This window comes from Pteropus alecto, unplaced genomic scaffold, assembly GCF_000325575.1.
Source record: "Pteropus alecto unplaced genomic scaffold, ASM32557v1 scaffold22, whole genome shotgun sequence".
Lineage (NCBI taxonomy): Eukaryota > Metazoa > Chordata > Mammalia > Chiroptera > Pteropodidae > Pteropus > Pteropus alecto.
The window spans coordinates 4,146,665-4,165,631 of record NW_006434839.1 but is presented as its reverse complement, the minus strand read 5'-3'; the positions used below and the strand labels follow the sequence as shown (position 1 = coordinate 4,165,631).

At 38.7% G+C, this 18,967-nt stretch overlaps 1 protein-coding gene and 1 long non-coding RNA gene across 3 annotated transcripts in view; one reads left to right on the top strand and one right to left on the bottom strand.

The window, feature by feature from the left end:
• The window catches only part of LOC112478693, a 92,201-nt gene extending 73,243 nt beyond the window's left edge, over window positions 1-18,958 (top strand). Inside the window, exon 3 of the long non-coding RNA XR_003045930.1 lies at window positions 15,032-18,958. This is a non-coding gene — a long non-coding RNA (uncharacterized LOC112478693). The remainder of the gene's footprint in view (window positions 1-15,031) is intronic.
• PTN (pleiotrophin) overlaps window positions 8,588-18,967 on the bottom strand; it is a 93,590-nt gene continuing 83,210 nt past the window's right edge. The window contains exon 5 of one of the 2 annotated variants that reach the window (XM_006910490.3): window positions 8,588-9,795. In XM_006910490.3, the coding sequence (XP_006910552.1) occupies window positions 9,740-9,795 (56 nt within the window). In that variant the 3' untranslated portion in view covers window positions 8,588-9,739. The remainder of the gene's footprint in view (window positions 9,796-18,967) is intronic. The other variant, XM_015588273.2, reaches the window with a different exon arrangement.

The window sequence follows — 18,967 nt, the reverse complement described above, 5'->3', positions numbered from 1 at the left end:
CGGCATCTGCCATAGCTGCCCATCGCATCTCCTCCCGTGACTGACATATATATGCATTGCCATAGTGTCTGCTAAATCATAATGCCCAAACTTCAGGGCAGCTTGTTCCACACCCTGGACCTGTCACTGAGCCCTTTCCTAATTAAGGTCCCACTCAAAGTTGACAGTTCTGTGTCACCTATAAGCCAGAGTAGTAATTGCTAGCTGTGGAATATATTAACTCCATAACCCAAAGAAGCCTAACAGGCCCTGTGCTTCCTTTGTGTGCAAATGAAAGTGGTAGTCATTCATCTTTTATTTTAGAGCAATCAATGTCCTGGCAAGCCCCTTAGCATTGGAGCCCTAAAAACTTCACTGAAGTGTCGGTCCCCTAAATTTTCATAGGGCTTATCTTTCATTATTTATAGCACACGTGTCATGCCAAGGTCTCCCACCTATGACCCGCCTATTACTCATCTTGCCTACATTGCCTGATATCATGGACATAATTGATTGGTCTGATGTTTTATAGGATGTCCGGGTGGCCCAGGTCTCTTCAGACTAGATGATGACAGAGAACGAGAGTTAATAGAGACTTGAGGCAAAACTATAAATGAACAGGGTCTGTTCCATTCACGCAAACTGTGTCTGATCCTCTTTTCTCATTGGAATCAAAACAGACACAGTAGCCAGATCAATGGCTGCCTACAGTGTACCAGAGCCATCGTTAATCTGCCCCAACGGTGACACCAGGTCTGAAGAGCAGCTTCACCTGGGGCTTTCGTTAAGCTTGCAGTAGTCTACAGTCCTTTTTCAAAATCCTGTCAGTGTTTCCAGGGGCCAAACTGTTCAATCAAAGAGAGCTAGGCTCAGGACCGCTCCCTACGTGCCCTTTAGGTTTATAATGGTGGCACTCGTCTCTACTCTGCATCCCGAGGATGTGATACTGGTTTTGATTAACTACACTGGCCGCAATAGGAGGGCGGTGTCTATGACATCATCTACTTGAGGCCAGTGACCCAACATGGGAGTTACTCTCATTGTTAAGATATCAATTCCAGTGATCCATTATGGGATTGGATAAATGATCACTGGGTGGGCATTTACATGGAATGGGGCCCCGTGACCTGAACTGTATCCACGGCACCATTTTTGATTGTTCCCGTAAGCCCCCACTCAAGCCAGAGGCGGGGGTAGGGAATAACGACGATTTTGATCTCTGGGTATCAATCTCAAGTCAGACGCTTTATCAGTTTCTCAAAGCGTGTGGGTATTCTCCTTTCCCCGGTGTAAGGTCACACTTTTATGTGTCCACAGGTCCATCTGGGGAAGGGCTACAGGGATCATTCTAGTATTTTCTTGACAGCGTTGCGTCCTTCTCGCCACCTGGACATTGTTGCAGTCATTGGGTTCTGAATACTAAAATGAGCTCGGATTCAGTAGCTTAACCCTAACTCCATTGGGGGCAAACACCCTCAGCTTCCTGCTCTTCTGTTCCTACTTCCTCCTGGTCGTGGGCGTTCAGCAGCGTCATGGTCGATTGCCTTACCTTACCATTCGTCTCTAGAAACACCAGGCCCCATTCATCATCACCCAAACTCTCTGATGGTAAAGTCCAATTAGCTGCCCTGCAGGCCTTGCTGGTCATTAAGGTAACCACAGCCACCTGGCTGCTGACTTCTAAGCATCCATGCTGTGGTTACTTAACGCAAGGGGAACTAGCATTTCAAACTGAGAAAAGAGCAGAAGCACAGGCACTAGGGAGAAAGGAAAGTCTGTGTTTGCAGCTTGGCAGAAAGGGCAGCCTAGCGCTTGGGAAGAAAGGCAGATCCCAGTCGTATGATACCATATGGACCCACTGAGGAGTGCGATTAACATAGACCCATTATTATGATGCTCTGTTCTGGCCTATGATTGTGACTTCCTTTGGAGCAAGGTTCTTAACTTACAGCACTTGAAGTAAATCTGGAAGTCCACGACGTAAATAGGAAAAAATTATGTTTATTTTCACTCATCTCTAATTGAACCAAAATTTAACATTTTCTTCCATTGAGATTGTAGACAATAAGCCACAACACTGTTAATAGTGTTTGTGACCTTGTCATGAATAGAAATCACAGTCTCATCATATTATAGTTGTTGCCAACATCTACAAATATCATATGCATCAATACTTTCAGTCATTATTAGTCTTAATTCTAGATCTTGTTATTCGATGTTTAAACAGTGAAGCAAAATATTTCCATATCAAAAGTTTGTTTTCTTAGTATGGTAACTGTATTTCAATATGATTTTTTTTAAAAGCATTTAAAAACACTATTCTGTGAAGGGCTCCACAGGCTTCTCCAAACTGCCAAAGGAGTTTATGGAATAAAAAAATGTTAAGAACCTCTCCATTAGAATTAGCATTTTGGTTTTAGCTTTCTTTATCTCTTTCTCTATCAAATCAGTTCTCTGACAGTCTGCAGGTAGATGGCTTCATCTACTAGCTCTCTCAAGGGTTCTTACATAATTGATATCTAGGGCAATTCCTATCGTTGTGTGGGTAAGATAAGAATTTTTGCATCCTGTTTCTTATTGTTTTCTATTATATTTAAGTGAATCCCCCCATCTCAGCGCATATACCTGGAGATGAAGGGGATGATAACTTCAAGCAGATAGGAAGGTTCGGAAGGGCTTACGTCTGGAAGCAGAGATCGTCACACATGGATGGGAGCTGCTGAAGGGAGAAAAAGGAAAGGAAAATCGAGGAGGAGACAAAGTTGCAGGTGGTAGGAGGGTAGTCCAGCCCAGCAGACAGAACCTAGCACTCAGCATCCGGAAGATACAGGTGTAGGCCATGGATTCACCAGAGTCTAGCATCAAGCAAGTCCAGAAAAAAAAAAAAAAAAAGAAAATGTTTGCTAAAATGTAGCCTGGGGAACAGGGAAGCAGGTACTTTAAGATGAGGCAAAGCATAGACATATGTACCCTGGCCTGGAGATTTGATTTATATCAGTCAAGTCTTTTCTGTCAATCTCTTAGACAGAAAAACTACACCTGGAATGGGCATGGTGTGATGAGAGAGGACATTGAGAGAGGAAAACAGCCCGGGTTAATAAGGGCTAGAATACTGGGATGACTGCGAGGAAGTTAATTAAGGACGGGGTGGAAAAGGGCAGGAAGTTGGAGGCTTTATCTCAGATGTAAGGCATGATCCTAATTCTTACACCTGGGACACAATGCGAGCCTGAGGGAAGATTGGCTTGATGTGCAATTTCTTATTATTGAATCAGAGCATGTTAAATAATGAGGAGAGGACGGTTCACAAAGCCCGTATTGGTACTAAGTCTGCTCGTCAAAGTGACCTGACTCATGCCGATGGGAACGGAAGACAGTGAAGGCCGAGGACCAGGATGTTTATGACAAGTGGTCAGCTCCAAATCTGCTTCACTCTTTGAGCGATGTCTACACTATGTGACATTAGGCTCCCAAAACATGAAGCAAAATGTGTCATTAAATCAGATCTCCTTGGATCACAAAGAAAATAATAAGGCAACAGTGGTAGAAGAAGAGAACAAGAAATACTCAAGAGAGAAAATGACCGGGTGGCCAGAGGCAAAATGTATGACAGATCCAAACGGCCTTTGTTATTTCTCTGTTGGAAAATTCCAATAACTCCCTAAACCGTCCCCCCATCTTAAGCGCTTCTTTATTCAAATGTATCTTGCAAACTACTTCCAGGTGACAGACTCGAATTCTTCAAGTGTAAACACTGTTACTCACTTCAGTCTTCTAAAGAATACCAACATCTCTTCGTTGCCTGACAAGTGGCTTTTCTTTGCATTCAAATTTCTATACTATACGATTCCAACGCGTGTCAACGCTTGTTTCCTCGTATTCTCTATTTTTAATAATTTAATATTAAACAATTAAAATAATTAAACTAGTTAATATTCTACTACTCTATTTTTAATATTTCTTTTTATTTCTGACAAGTGTGTCCTTCTTTGAAGAATTGTTCTACTTCATTTCCATGTGATTCTGGTGGGCTGCCAATCGGAAGACTATGTATGGACTTTTGGCCACAGGGTTGTTACCAACCAGAGTCCCCTTCTCAGTAGGAATGTCCCAGGAATGGAAGGACACAGAGGGACTAACAGTAATGGGAACTGAATCACGTGAAAAATTCTTGGGATGCTCAGATGTTCAGAGTATTTGTGTTCCATATCTTTCTATTTCTTTTTCTTTTTTCTTTTTAAAATTAAATTTATCGGGGTAGCATTGGTTGGTTTTTAATTGAACGCATTACCAGTGACAAGTTCAGCTGATGCCAAAAATAAATTCTTCTGCCCAAATGCAGTTTATTTCCCACCCACTTCCTGTTACTATGTCAACCTCATCAACATGGATGGGATTTACAAATGTTATCATGTAAAAAAGTACCTCATTTATATATTTTGTTTTACTTAAAATTAAATTTTCTTATACCTTACTATATTTTAGGCCTTTTTTCTTTTTAATTAATTATTATTATTTTTTTTTGTGACATTGGTTAATGAAATCCAGTAAGTTTCAGGTATATCTTTCTTAATGTTCCTCTTATTCTCTATTCTTCCCCAAGTTCTTCTACTCGATTGTTTGAATTATTGATTATCCTTTCAAGAAATCATTTAACACATCATTCTTCCTTGCCCTATTGAGCAGACAAACGAAAAACAAAACAAAAAAAATTATTTTGTGCATGCCCACATACACTTTGGTTTAAGAACAGTAGTTTCTATGACTTGCAACCAAGGAACGCTAAATGCAGGAATGAGAAGGGGAGGGCTGCTGGGGAGAACAGGGCACAGACCCCCAGAGATTACGGAGTAAGTGAAATTAATTATTGAGCTACGATGGCATAAAAATCAATGGGATTGACATTAATAGTCCAAAGTGGGAAATTAAGAATCCACAATATACAGCGGAGAGCTGGTAAATAAAATATTGACCAAGTTGCCTGGGACACTGAGGGTGAATCTTTTAGGGACTGGTGGATTTTGTAATACACTGGATAAATTAATCGGAGTTGGAATTATGAGCTCAAAGGTTAAAATTGTCACTTTGAGGCATGGACAAAAATCCAGAGTCTTCTTGTCACCAAGCCCCAAGCATTTCTTTTTTCCTAGTTGTCATAGGACTAAGATTGATCAAAATTATACTCAGAGAAGGATCAGTCCGCTTGTTAAATTAGATCCGGTCAGTTGAATATGTTGCCATCTATCTTACATAAATCTTGAGGAAATTAATGGGATACGAGCTGTTTAGTAGCTATGTTAGTAAGGATTTGAAAAACCTGAAGAAACCTGAACTACCAACGCTCTTGGCCAACATTCCTAGTTTCCTCTCTTGATCAAGGAAGCAGTGTCTCTCACAGAAGAAATAAAATGATTCCTCTGGCACCTGAACCCCGTTAGCGCTGACCTCATTTCTCATTACTTTGATGATCTTTTATTCCATTTCCCTTTGATTACTCCATCCATGGAGGTCTGCATTCCTTTGTGTTGAGATATTCTTGAATTACATTATTTTATTTGAGTCGCTAACAGGATTGAACATTTTACTTTAGTTTTGGTGCCTTGTTGGGAAAAGTGAAAGATTGGGAAGAACCGAAACTGTGAGGAGGGGGAGGATTTATAAGGTTTGGATATGTTTTTCTCTGATTAAAATGTTCCACACGTTTTATTTCTAGGGAGATTGGAGTCCACATAAGTTTGAGGCAGGCATCACTTACTGGATGCTCTGAATAACATTGCCCCTTTTTCCTCCTGTAAATATGTTCCAAGACTCTGTACCTTCTTCGACAGACCTGGAGCAATTACTATCTGATACTAAGGTTTCCAGATGTAAGAAAACAGTGTCATCTTACTTTCTATTTGACATGGCAGCCTGGGTCAAATGGAGGAATACAGGAGAACAACATGATAATGCAGGGAAAGGCATGCAGAGGAATTTTGCAACTCAGAAATAACCTTGTAGACAGTAAAGAGCCCGTTTTACTCCAAAGAAGAATCTAAAGTTTGAGTTTATATGAAGAGTGTTGGAAAATGACTCCCCTACAACCTTGTCTTCTGAACGATTCCTCTTTTAAAAGCTTAAGGGTTAAAACTAATTAAAAGCAAGCCAGGGGGCAAAAATAAATAAATAAATAAATAAAAATAAATAAAAAGGAAAACGAGCGCTTTGATATTCCATGTCCAAGGATGTTTATCTTATTATTTTTAGAGATTAATGAGAAGGAAGCCCTTTGCTTCACTCTATTAGAATAATGATCGAGTCCTAATTTTTATGTTTCAGAACTATTTTAACCCATTTCTCATTTGCCCGGAGAATACACAGTGGCGGCGCTTGTGGCTGTAGCGTTTACCCCAAGATAACTCGTGGAGAGCAGTCCTAACCTCACCCCAAAGTTCGCCACAAAAATATCTCACTTTTATTATTATTTTTGCATCAGTCTAGTCTATTGTCTATTGATAGTCTTTGGAAACAAATGACATCATTCTATTTATAGCATTCTGTTTTTAGTAGTAATATTTCCACTACTAATAGTAATTCTCGATCGCGGAAAATGTCAAATCCTAGAAAATGTAGCATCCCTACGCTTGATGTGAACATTGTTCTGGAACAGTTGTTAGCCACAGATTCATTTGATGAAACAGATTTATGTATACATTTCTGTTACATTAGGATTAGAGACAAGTTCTGTTGAGCAATAATTCCAAGAACAGTTTTTACATTTTATTTTCACAATGAAAACTAGTCAGATTTGCTTCAGCCTCAAAGAGCGTGTTTATGTAAAATTAAATTAACACTGGCAGTGAGCAAGTGGCACTTTTTTTTTTCTAAACGGGAAATGGGTTAAAATAATACAGTTTGTGAAAGGTAGTATTTTCTATTGCTTCATTCAGTGCCTCTTAAAGCATATTTACTGCTGTCTTTCATTTAATGACATTATAAAATAATTAAAGACTTTCAGAATTGTGGAGCCAAGAGTTACGTGTTATGGGGACAAAATGTGTATTTCGTATTCCTAAAGAAATATCCATCTTCTCTATGGGAAAAGAATTGTAGCCTGTCTTTCCTTAAATAAGGCTCCTTATATGCAAGGACCAAGAACCAAAATTAATTTTTTTATGCTAATGCCTTCTCACCCATACAATTTAATAGAATTTCACTTGATAAATATCCGAAATATTAAATTCTGTTTGAGGTTCCTCTCCTACAGAGTTAACAAAATGTTAGGATGTCTTTCCAAAAATACATGAAGTCAAAATGTCTTTAGCCAAGATCCTCTTCTTGATAATACCTATATATAATGAGTGTGACAGCATTCATGTACTCAGGATAAGTCAGAAAGCCTTAACAGAGGACAAATGTGGAGGATTCAGTCACTGAGCTGAACGAGGACACTTTCTGGTCACTGAAGGATTGTTTTTCTAGGGGTTGGGTGAGGTAGCTCTACGCCCTTCAAATTACTGGAAGAAGGCTTATCACGCTCCAAGTCCATTTAAGGAAATACAGTTGACATTTTTACATTTTCCTTTCCTTCCTCAGGGCTTAATTAACGTTAGGGTAAAGTTGCTAAAACTTAGAACATTTGGGAACTTCGTTGTTTTTCCTTTTTGTGAGAATCAGTGATTTTTGGAGCTTGTCTTTTTGTATTTGTTTTCAATACTTGGGTGAGATTTAGCAAGATGTTTAAAGCTGAGGCTGGAGTAGAGTAACTCTCCAGACTTAGAGGAAGTCTTACTTTCATAGACTATGCGATGGAGATCAGCATTCTAACCCTCTTTAACAGAGAATCGGGGACTTATTATTATACAGTTTGTTAGAATTCATGCTCAACACAACAAAGAACCTTGGCTTCTTCCGATGCCCTGTGAATAAAGAGGAGTGCCACAGTTATTTACAGGACTAGGCTTCTTTGGGGAGATTTTGTTCTAGTTCACCTTAGCTGATTCCTGATTCACAGGCTGCTATTTCAGCTAAATGCTGATGGAGAAGCAATATTAGGTGAGAGGCTAACAAAATGTGCTGCAGACTCTTCCATCATCCCTATCCTTATGGGACTTGGCTGTCAAAATATCCACTCAAGACAATGCCTTTCTTTCATCTACTCCATCCATTCTCATGAGTTTTATTTTCCTATTAAATTCTGCTTATGAAAGGACTGCATTCACTATTCACGTTTCTGTCATTTGCACTTTACAAGGTCCTCTGCTTATATTAAGCACCAGTCTATAAATTGTTCTGTGTATGTGCCCAGAAGCCCATTCCTTTTCTTACCAGCTCCCCCTCACCACTAGCAGTTGGCTTTGACTTAGTGGGGAGGTATAGACCCTCCAACATTCTTAGCTCAAGTGGAGTCTTCAATTAGATGGTAGAAACAGTTTAGCTTTGAAGATATCCTGGCTGCATCATCGGATCGGCTTGTAATTATTTTATGGCTAGCCTAAGACATGTTGAAACCATCATTTCTGAAAATGGACACAGTTATCTTAGTAGATAGGTGTTTGTTTATTGCATTTTACCACTTTAAAATTAGAGGTGACTTTTTCAGGAGAAATACTTTGATGCTAATCTCAGATAATTTCCAAGACTTTATTTCCCTGAATAACAGAAGCACAGAGCTCAGTAGATATGGGGGGCGGGGGTAGTATAATAGAGTAGAAAGTCTTGGTTTATGGAAATCAAGTGCAAAGTACCATTTTGCATTGTGTTACTCTGATCCTGATTTGGGATTTGGTACTGTGGAAGCCCAGATTTATTAAATACAAGAAGAGCATTTTCCTAACTGCTAGATCACTGTGGGACTTTTGTTCAATTCAGGAGCACCAGTCTAACCCACTACATATTGACAGAAAGTTAAAAATATATAGATATAGACATCTATATAAATAAACTCTCTAGAACATTCGTGCTCAAGCGCGAGTTAGTTTGTATGATAAATTCTCACTGCTAACAGGTGGACCGGGGGAGTGTAGGTGGCAAATGCAGAAGGGTGACAATATCAAATTATTGCACACAAAAGCACCTTTTTTTCAGCATCACCTTGATTTATTTTCCTAGTCATTTTTTTTCCCTCAGATGGAAAAATAGTTTCATCAAGAAAACAAACGTTTCTGCCAAAGTGAAACAATTTCATGTTTTAATGCTTTTCTTAAAAAAAAAAAAAAAAAAAGTCGACACTGAACTAGTGCATGCTCTGCCCCCTCTCCCTCCTATGCTGACTACAAATTTTTTAATCCACTGGCAGAAATCAAGATACTTTCCTCAAGTGGGATGATTATATTTTATTGCTGCTTTGTTTAGTATATGTTTTTCTTGATTGGGAAAAAAAAGTCTAGGTGAAAAAAATTACCTAACAAGAGAAGTAGTTTACATGGTCATAACATTTAACTTGCTGCCAAAAGAAAAAAAAAACATGTAAAAAAAATTTTAAATGTAAAATATCACATAACTTCAAAAAACTTACCTCAATTTTCTATCACTTATCATGTACTATAAGTCAACTTTCTAAACAAGATTACAGTCCTTTATTATAAGCCCCTAGTGGTACTATGGTATACATTTAAAAAATGCTACTACAAAAATGTTCTTTTCTTTTCGTTTCTGCCTATTGTATACTTAAGCTATAGATAATTTTTGAATAAAAAGCCTACAGTAGGTATAAATGTAATAGTTAACTGATCCTGTTTGCTGATGTCCTTTTATGTTCCACAGAAGGTGGTGGCCTCTTTTAGTCCAGCATCTTCTCCTGTTTCTTGCCTTCCTTTTTCTTCTTCTTCGATTCTGCTGTGATTAAAAGGAAAAAAGAGAAAGAAAAGCAGCACATTAGTAAGCTATGGGCGGAAAGCCGCTTTCCTTATAACTGGCCAGCAATGAAATGATTAGATGATAGACAAGGTACCTTTGTGTGTGTTGTGTATGTACCTGTTCTTGCCAAGAGAGTGCCTATGAGAAGAGGCAGAAGTGATACAGCCTAGTTCTACGTGAACATCTATTAATGCCTGTTACCTTATTGGTTGCCCTGTGTAATACACAAAATACTGTCTGGGGATCCCATTGAGGAACAGATACACGAGTCATCTCTGAGAGAATGAGCCGGGTCACTGCTCAAAGGAGAGCTACGAGAGCTTTGCTTGGCCCCTTACTTCCCACCTTCTTTTTCCATGGGACCGATGATGAACATATTTTCTGATGGACAATTCCGACGTGCTTCCGCTTCTGATTTGCCCTCTGCTTCTATAGTTGGCCAGCTATTCACATATGAAGGACCAGCTATGAACTGCAGGGAGCTTGGACTCTGTAGGGACTTCTTCTACTCTTGAGTGAAGCAAATAGAATGTACTAACCTGGGCTAACCAGGTAAATAAAATTATGAGGTTTTAAATCAAGACTCTAACCTTTTCCATTTAATCACCTTGCCATCTCCCTTTTCCTAAGCATACGAGAATGCAGAATAGATAGGTCATGTCAATTTTGGCTCCAAAGATGAGAATGGTCAGAATCCCTGGGCCGGCAAGTGAAAGGATATTGCTAAATGCTTTCAAGATCCTTCCCCCATTTGGTCTACAGTAGTGGCAGAAATGTCTGGGTTAGGTACAGGCTCTGGAGCCAGAATGCCAGAGTTTAAATCCTGGCTCCATCCCTAAGTTATGAGACTCGGGGAAAGTTCGTCCATGTATTCAAAGATGAGAATGGTCAGAATCCCTGGGCCGGCAAGTGAAAGGATATTGCTAAATGCTTTCAAGATCCTTCCCCCATTTGGTCTACAGTAGTGGCAGAAACGTCTGGGTTAGGTACAGGCTCTGAAGCCAGACTGCCAGAGTTTAAATCCTGGCTCCATCCCTAAGTTATGAGACTTGGGGAAAGTTCATCCATGTATTTTTGTCTCAGATTCTTCACCTGTGAATGGACATATGAATAGTACCACTTCACAGGGTTAATGTCCAAACAAAATGAGCTGTATTAAATCCATTGAAAATAAAGCATGGCACAATGGACTGTGCTCAATAAAGGTTAGCAGTTATCATTAGTGGGATAATAGACTAAGAACAAGAGGTCATTTCTCTATATTATTAATAGTCTTCATCATCACTAGGACATATTGACCGAACAGGTCATTGAATGTGCTAAGCAACGGAGGAATACTGGGACAAAAGCAACGGCCAGCAAGGATCAGGGCCAAGAGGGCTCTCGGATTAGCGATGAGGGGAGACATGATGCTAATCACAAATGTGATACAAATCCCACTTTATACTTAAGCAGAGCTTTAACTTTTTCCATTCTTATCCTCATTACCAACTCAGATAAGTGCTAAACTTCATAAACTAAGGAAGTAGCATTCCTACAGCTTCCTTCCCTCAAACTTCCAGAGCGTACCACACACGATTAGGTCAGGACTTGCTAAAATCCTGCTAAATTGCTGCTCACAAGTATACGTTTTGTTCATGCCTACCCTCAGCTTCTTCTTTTCTATATCAAAGAGACTTCACACTTTCACTCTATTTTTGCTTGTCATTATAAATGTCTCCTTCTTTCGACCCATGCAAGGTGAGATAACCAGAACTTCCAAGTTTAAGGATACCTATCAGGTCAAAGAAAGTTTTCTGTTTAATCTCTGAACAAATAGCCAGTGACCGAACACTTAATAATGCCCAGTCCTTGGTTGCATTTTAAGCACCAGCTGTATATCAGAATAGCATCCTCAGGGAATAATCTGGGATGCTCACTGGGTGTAACTTTGGTTTCCCTTGTCTCAATTTCTCCAAATTCCTTACTGGGGAATGCTCTAGCTCTTCAGTACAGTGAGTGTTTGTGGCAAGAATCTGAATAGTTAGGGCAGCATGTCTCTATTTCACACATAAGTCTTAATGGATGTCTACTGATCAGGTGTTAGTATACATTTATTTAATAAAGCTTGAAGTTATTCTGATACTAAACATTATTCGATCTAACTAAGGTAGGTTGTTCATTTCAGGGAACATTTGGGAAAGGGACGCTCCCCTCAGTTCTCCTAGGTAAAGGAGAACATCCTCTTCCTGTTACCTGGGATGGACTTTTCTTTCAAATCCATTAATGAACACTTTGCTAAATAAAGAAATCAACCTATTGCCCATCTAATCTGCATAATGTCAATCAATTTATTATCTCTTTTGACAAACTGCCAAGTTATTATAGCATTTGTTTGACACACTGCAGAACTTAAGTCCACTTTGGGCTCCATCTAAATAGAAAAAGTGAGGTTATCTTCAGTAAAAAGCAGTGTGAAGAAGGAAGAATTTGCATTTGCGCGAGGTTACTTTGACTTCTCACATAACAAAGTGTTCAAAATTTTAGAGTAAAGGAGAAAATGGGGTCGACACTATTGCTTCCGATCAAAAGCAGTTTTTTGTGTGACTTTTATGTACGTTCTACTGAGACTAAATGAGCTCTGTTGCTACTTGTCTCTGTGGCCTCAAAAACTGTGAACAACCTTTCCAGCTTTCCCCTGTCTGTGTGAGGGTTTTTAAATAGCATCATGGAATCTGTGAACCTTAAAGAACCTAGTTCAACTCCCCTATGGAATGGATGAGGAAATAAAGACCAAAGAGCATCAGTGGTTCCTCAAGGTGCACAGTGATGCAGCGGCAGAATCAGAGGGGAGGCCATTCCCCAGCGCTTCGTCTGACGTCTGCAACGCAGCATCGTCTCCGCCAATCACATCCGTGGTAACTACCTATTGGTCTTACTTTGTGCTTCTGTCTGGCCCATTGTTCACGTCACCTCCCTTTACTTGAATCTCTACATTTATGCTTATTTCCATCCCCCACCTCCCTTTATTTGAATCTCTACATTTAATGCTTATTTCCATCCCCTAAGCCCATGATTCTTTTTCTCTCCTAGTCTTTGACCTTCAAAACCAACACCTCATTCCATCAATCCCACACTTCCACTGCTACCTCCGTCTTGTTAATGCCTCTCATCTTTCAAGTACCAGTTTTGACACGCCTTATAATTTGTCGACTCTTTGCTTTTATTTAGAAGCCATTTCTCTTTATTTCCCCTATCAGAGCATTTATCTCCTGTGAGAGGGCAGAATCTCTACTCACGGTTATATCCTCTGCCCATAACAGTGCCTAGTGCGCGATAGTTGATTAGTAAATGTTTAATGAAATAAATAAATCTGTAGCACGGAAAGAACTCATGCCTCACTTGCTCACCATACATGCATCTTCCTTACGGTGGTTCTTTGAATTTTCCTTGGTAATTTCCATCTCAGCCTTTACACATTACGTTCTTTCTACCTCAGCATTTTTTCTCCTACTATCTCAATTTTGCTTAGCCAACATCTACTCATCCTTAGGATCTTAGCTTCAATTTTACTTCCTCAAGGAAGCCTTCCCAGAGCTCCCAGGTTAATTAAGCTTGTTTCACCCACAGTGAGCTCCTTTCATTGTGCCTCTCATTGTTCTTACCAAAATGAGAACCGAACTATTAATTTCGTATCTCATTATTTAATATGCATTTTCCTCGTTCTAAGAGGGTAGAGACTGTGTCTATCTTTTGCATCCGTGTCTTCAGTGCCTTGTACACGAAAGGGGCTCCTGAAATGCTGGTTACACACAGAGTGAAGAGATGAACACTTGAATGGGAAATAAAAAGAGTCAGTCCATCAGTATATAGAAAATAGTATTTTCGAGGAAAGTAAGGAGTGTAAACGCAATCAGAATCTTGCAGTTTCAGTTTTTCTTCAAACAAGAATATTTTATAAAGCATAAAATTACAAACATATGTACATAAAATTTATCCAAATTTCTCAACACTTTTTTTTTTTTGGTCTTTTGTTTTTAAGTAGATAAAAGTAATATCCCGTTTTAGTAGCCTTTCAAGGTTACAGTAAAAAATCTTTACTATGAGCATGAAGGTCATGAATTGGCCAAGAGCAGCGCTCTCACTGGGTAATGCAAATTGAGTCATCACGACTACTATCAAAGGTTTTAAGAGCCAATGTGATCACTATTTGATGTGACACAGTAGGACACCTTAGTTCACACTGAAAAGAGTCAAGGGAAGAAATTATACACATGCTACACATCAAATAACACCCCAGGCTACATGTCCCTCTTCCCCACCTGCATCAAGGCTGTAAAGCAGAAATGGATGTAAACAGGAAATGAGCTATTGTCAAAATGTGTGAGGAAAGAGCACCGGCCTGAGAAGTGACTCGCGCGGTTCCCTTGCTTGATCCCTATCAAGATGTCATTGCGATGGAAACTCACAGTGGTGTCCCCGTGGCTGTTTTAACTTCCTGGGTTTACAATCTTGCATCCTTTTGCAGGGCAGTTTGCAAGTTTCTGAGGGATAGTACTCACCTCTCATGGTAGGTATGTCAACATTTTTATTATTTTAATAAAATCAAGTTGTTTTAAGATACGTTTGAAAGTGTTCAGAAAGTCCTAAGACTCTCCTAAAAAGAAATACCCTAGCAAGGATTCAGGCTCTTCATATTGCTATGATTCATACATAGCAGCTGGAGCGCCATCTTTACCACTTTTTATGTAGAAAACTCAAAGCTAGCCCAGACAATTCTTTCAATGCATAGGAGCTGCTGATAGCAAAGAAGAGAGGTTGTCAGAAGAGGCATAGGAGTTAATCTGAGCCATGCTACAATAAATTCTGAGCCCATAATTTTTTTTTATTCTGAAAACAAAATCTGGATGGACACTTAAGTAATGAGTGGCACCACGGCCATTTGTTTGGTAAGGCAAGGAAGAAACAATTCCATTAAGACTACATCGAGAACCAAGTCTTCGCCTGGGGAATTGCTTTTAATCGATGTCTGCCATTTACCGCCTCTGGGATCTTGGACAAATCAATCATTCTGCACCTGCTTCTTGTAAACTGGGGATAATAAAACCTGGTATATCCTCCTCATAGGGCCATCGGGAACATCTGGCAATTACGTTCTCTCAGATCCTATTTTACTGCTACTGTTCAAAAACAAATTTGTTTAGCAAACATACGCTTTATATCCACTCTGTATCAGGCGCTGTTCTAGATGCTGGCGTAAAATGGCAAACGAGACTCAATTCTGCTTTCATCGGGCTCACGTTCCAAGTCACGTTTTCAAGATGGTTCGATGTGAGGGTCTTTCAACAATGTAAAGTATGTATTTATATTAAAAGTATGTATTTATATTAAAGATCGTGTGCATGTGGCAGCTAATTTTATGGCTTCAATGCCTGTTTCTCTCACTGCTAGTTTACTATGATCTCACAGATAAATGTGATGTAAAAGACAGAGCCTCCACAGGGAGAATTAATTACTAGGGAGAAAAAGTATATCTGTAGTAGATTTAGCCTAAAGAGAAGAGAAAGTTCCTCCTCTCTGAGTTATTTCATTCTTCCTTAAAACATATTAATTACTTTTCTGGGTTTAAAAGTAATATAGGCTTACACAGAAAAATGTTAACAGAAATTATTCATAGTTTTACAATATAGAGATAACACTTTTAATAGTAGGTTCTATTTATGTTTCCTTTCTATGAATATATATATATATATATGTATATATATATAATATATACTTTAACTAGGAACATATTGTCAGTCGATAAAGTATATTACACTAAAAATTCTATTGTATTATTTTCCATGCCATTGCATATATTTTGAAACATGACCAAGTAGTATTTCTTTATGATGTTCTAGCCCACATTTTTTATAATCTTTTTTCTTTGGTTGGTCAGGTGGTATGCTCTCACTTTTTGTTATTATATGTCATGATTTGATGTAGTTTTTTTGCACATAAATTGTTGTATGTTCAAGTTTTGCTTTAGTATATATTATTAGAAGAGGATCTACTGGATCAAAGAACAAGATATTTTTAAAGCTTTAGATATGTATGAGCAAATTTACTTTTTTAAAGGAAGTACTAATTTAAAAATTTATTAGCAACTTATATTAGAGCCTCATTCTCAAAAGGCCAATAATCAAACAGCATGCATTGTCTCTTCTCCATCTATTCGCTGGCCTTTTTAGGAATGGGACTGCCATGTAGTCGATACAAGTAAACATCCAAATTTTAACATTAGGGAAATCTTGGACAAACAGGGTTGTGAGTGGGCCTTGAAAGAAAGGTGTCAATTTAAAGGTTTTTTTAAGATCTTAAGGGGGAGATGTTATTCCAAGAAGTGGAAGAGTTGAGAATTCTGGAATAAGCTTATCTTCCTTTCCTTTTTTTAAAATGGCATGCTGTATATACAGAAAACATAAAAAGGAGATTAAGATACAGAATGATTGAGAGGAGCCTGGATTTTAACTAAAGTGAGTCAACTTGTTATTACCAATCTATATAAAATGAATCTGGGTCATGAAAACAATGGGAGGAAATATTAATTAGAATAGGAAGAAGATTTTCACATTTTCTAAGAGGTAGAATTCATCTACGAGGAAGCTAGGGACACTCAGAAATGGACATTGGATTCATAGATCAATGCCACTGGACAGGGACAGCTGGCGGTGTGCCATAGAGATCACTAATGCTTAACTATGGAGACTCATTCAATAAAGCCTGAGAACCGAGGAAGAAAAAGGATTGTATGCTGCCAACACTACTATCACAAGGTAAATACTCCCAAAAGCCTGGGTATCACCAAGATCCTGTTAATGCCTCAGAAGCCTATTTAAAGAAACTTGTCTGTACTTAAGAATTATCCGCCCTGTCACCTAATCCCTTGCACCTTGTCAGCTGTGACTCAGAACTGATAATAAGGCTTTTTGCATCGTGAATATACAATACAGTGATCCATCTAGAATCCAGGTGCTAGTCCTGACATGGCATTATATTTCCCAATATTTCAGTTTAAATTGAGGTAGCATATAGGATACATGCCATAAGACCAGAAGAAATTTTTATTTAAAAAATCAAAAGCATAGTCCTTTAACAATGCTTTTTAATATGTCATTCTAGATACGGGTCAGTCCAATGTCTGTGTAGTAATTCCGTTGTTTCTTCTTTGATTTCTTATGTTGTAATAACCCCGTGTTTCATTTCTTCTTTTATGGACTCGATGCATTTACTTATAGGATTATATATGGAATACATACATACGACTGCTCCTCAATGCTGCCCACATGCTGATACCTGTCCTTTATCTCACTGTCCACCTTTTTCGCTCATCAACTCTCTCTTTTATAACAGTACCTACCACTCCCTCTCAACTATCTGCCCTCCCACAAACGTTTGCTTTCCGATAGCAAGTAGATGTGAACAAAAGATATGTATCTGTGTCTGGACACAAACTAACCACGTCTGGACCCTTTAAGAAACCTCTGTTTTGCCCCCATTTACTTTTGAGGTGACTCAGCACTTAACTGTATCTCCTCAAAATAGAAGTTTCCGCTATGAAAACACTCGTAAGTAATGTAGATTTAACTGAAGTTTTAGTGGATGAGGAAATTATTTTGCCAACCACACAGAACAAGCTTAATAAAAATCCTTAAACATGTCAGTTACTTTCCAAAGCAACTCACCCAGTATCGGCAGACTAAGCTCTTTTCCCTTCACCCGAAGAGTCTTTACAGCTTTTTCTGTCTCTCTTGCTCCTGTCCCTCCATTTCCCTTTCTTTAAGGGAAGCAATTGTGATATCTGTTAGCTTCTCTAACCCATCGACACAGGGACCCTTTTCAGGATGCACTTTCTTTATAAATGTGTTGGAATTACTCCTTGATCTGACCTGTATGCAAGTGTATGGCAGGCAGAGACTCCCCAAGCCAAACCCCTCTTTTTAGCTCAATACATCTACGCCATCCTTATGTATTAGCTACACCTGTTCATTTGTTTGGAAGTGTACAAACATTAAGCATAAAACAAAAAGCTGAAAGTTTTTGCGGATTATTCCTTTGAGAGAAAAGCAGTGAGAAAGAGAATCAGGGGTACTTCATCTGTACGTCTTTCCAGAAGACAATCAAAAGCTACGTACATGTGTGTACGTGTGTGTGTATTCAATATTCACCTGCTACATTTTATCTTTTTCATCTTTGGCAAAAAAAAATGTTTTTAAGTACTAAATAAAATTGAAGAGAAGCAAACATAGTTAAACAAGGGAAAGTGTACAAAGAATATTTAATTTTATTTAGGCAGCTCTGAGAATGTGGATACACTAACGTCTGTAAATGTGTGGGCACAATAATACACATTTCTGTTAGCTATGTTAGAGTCTCAGGCTCTGTGTGTGTGGGAGGGTGGGATGGGTGGTTTGATAGTTGCTATGTGCTGTCATATCTGGTAGTAACGGTGGCCCTAAAAACATTCCCACGTCCTCCAAAGTTACTTTGAAGAACTCTATGGAGTTAGGTAGGATAGAGCAACATGCTTAAAGGCTCCTGTGAGTTCATACACAAACACTCACACCACACACACACACACACACACACACACACACACACACACAAAACCATAGAAACCATGGATGGGGGAAATTAATGTTTGGATTTTTCTCTGTTCAACAAAAGCATCCACCCTTCCTCTATCTGTAGACCACTCTCAAGACCCAACACTTCTAGACAGTGATCTCCCCACACACAGATTCACTGGCTTTTTCCACCCCAAAGCAGGAAAGAAGGACATTTATTTCTGACACAATATTAAATATTTAAAAGCTTGCTTCTGTAACAATGAGGGCACAAGTGGAAAATTCTCATATTGTAAAATTTCATAAATTATATCGGTAGCCTAAGTCAGAAATGGAAACGTGTTATTATAAATAATAATGAAGTTCCCACTTAGTACATCATTCTTTCCTATGATCATATCTGATGTTTAATATTATACAGCTGGTGCTACTGGAAAATCAAATGATGATTTATGAAAAAAGGGGAAAGCTTGAACTCTAGAATATTTAAAATTCCAGTAGGTACAGCCCCACAAATCATGTTTTATTTGCTTCCAAGTGGACTTTTCTTTTCAATCATGATGGGA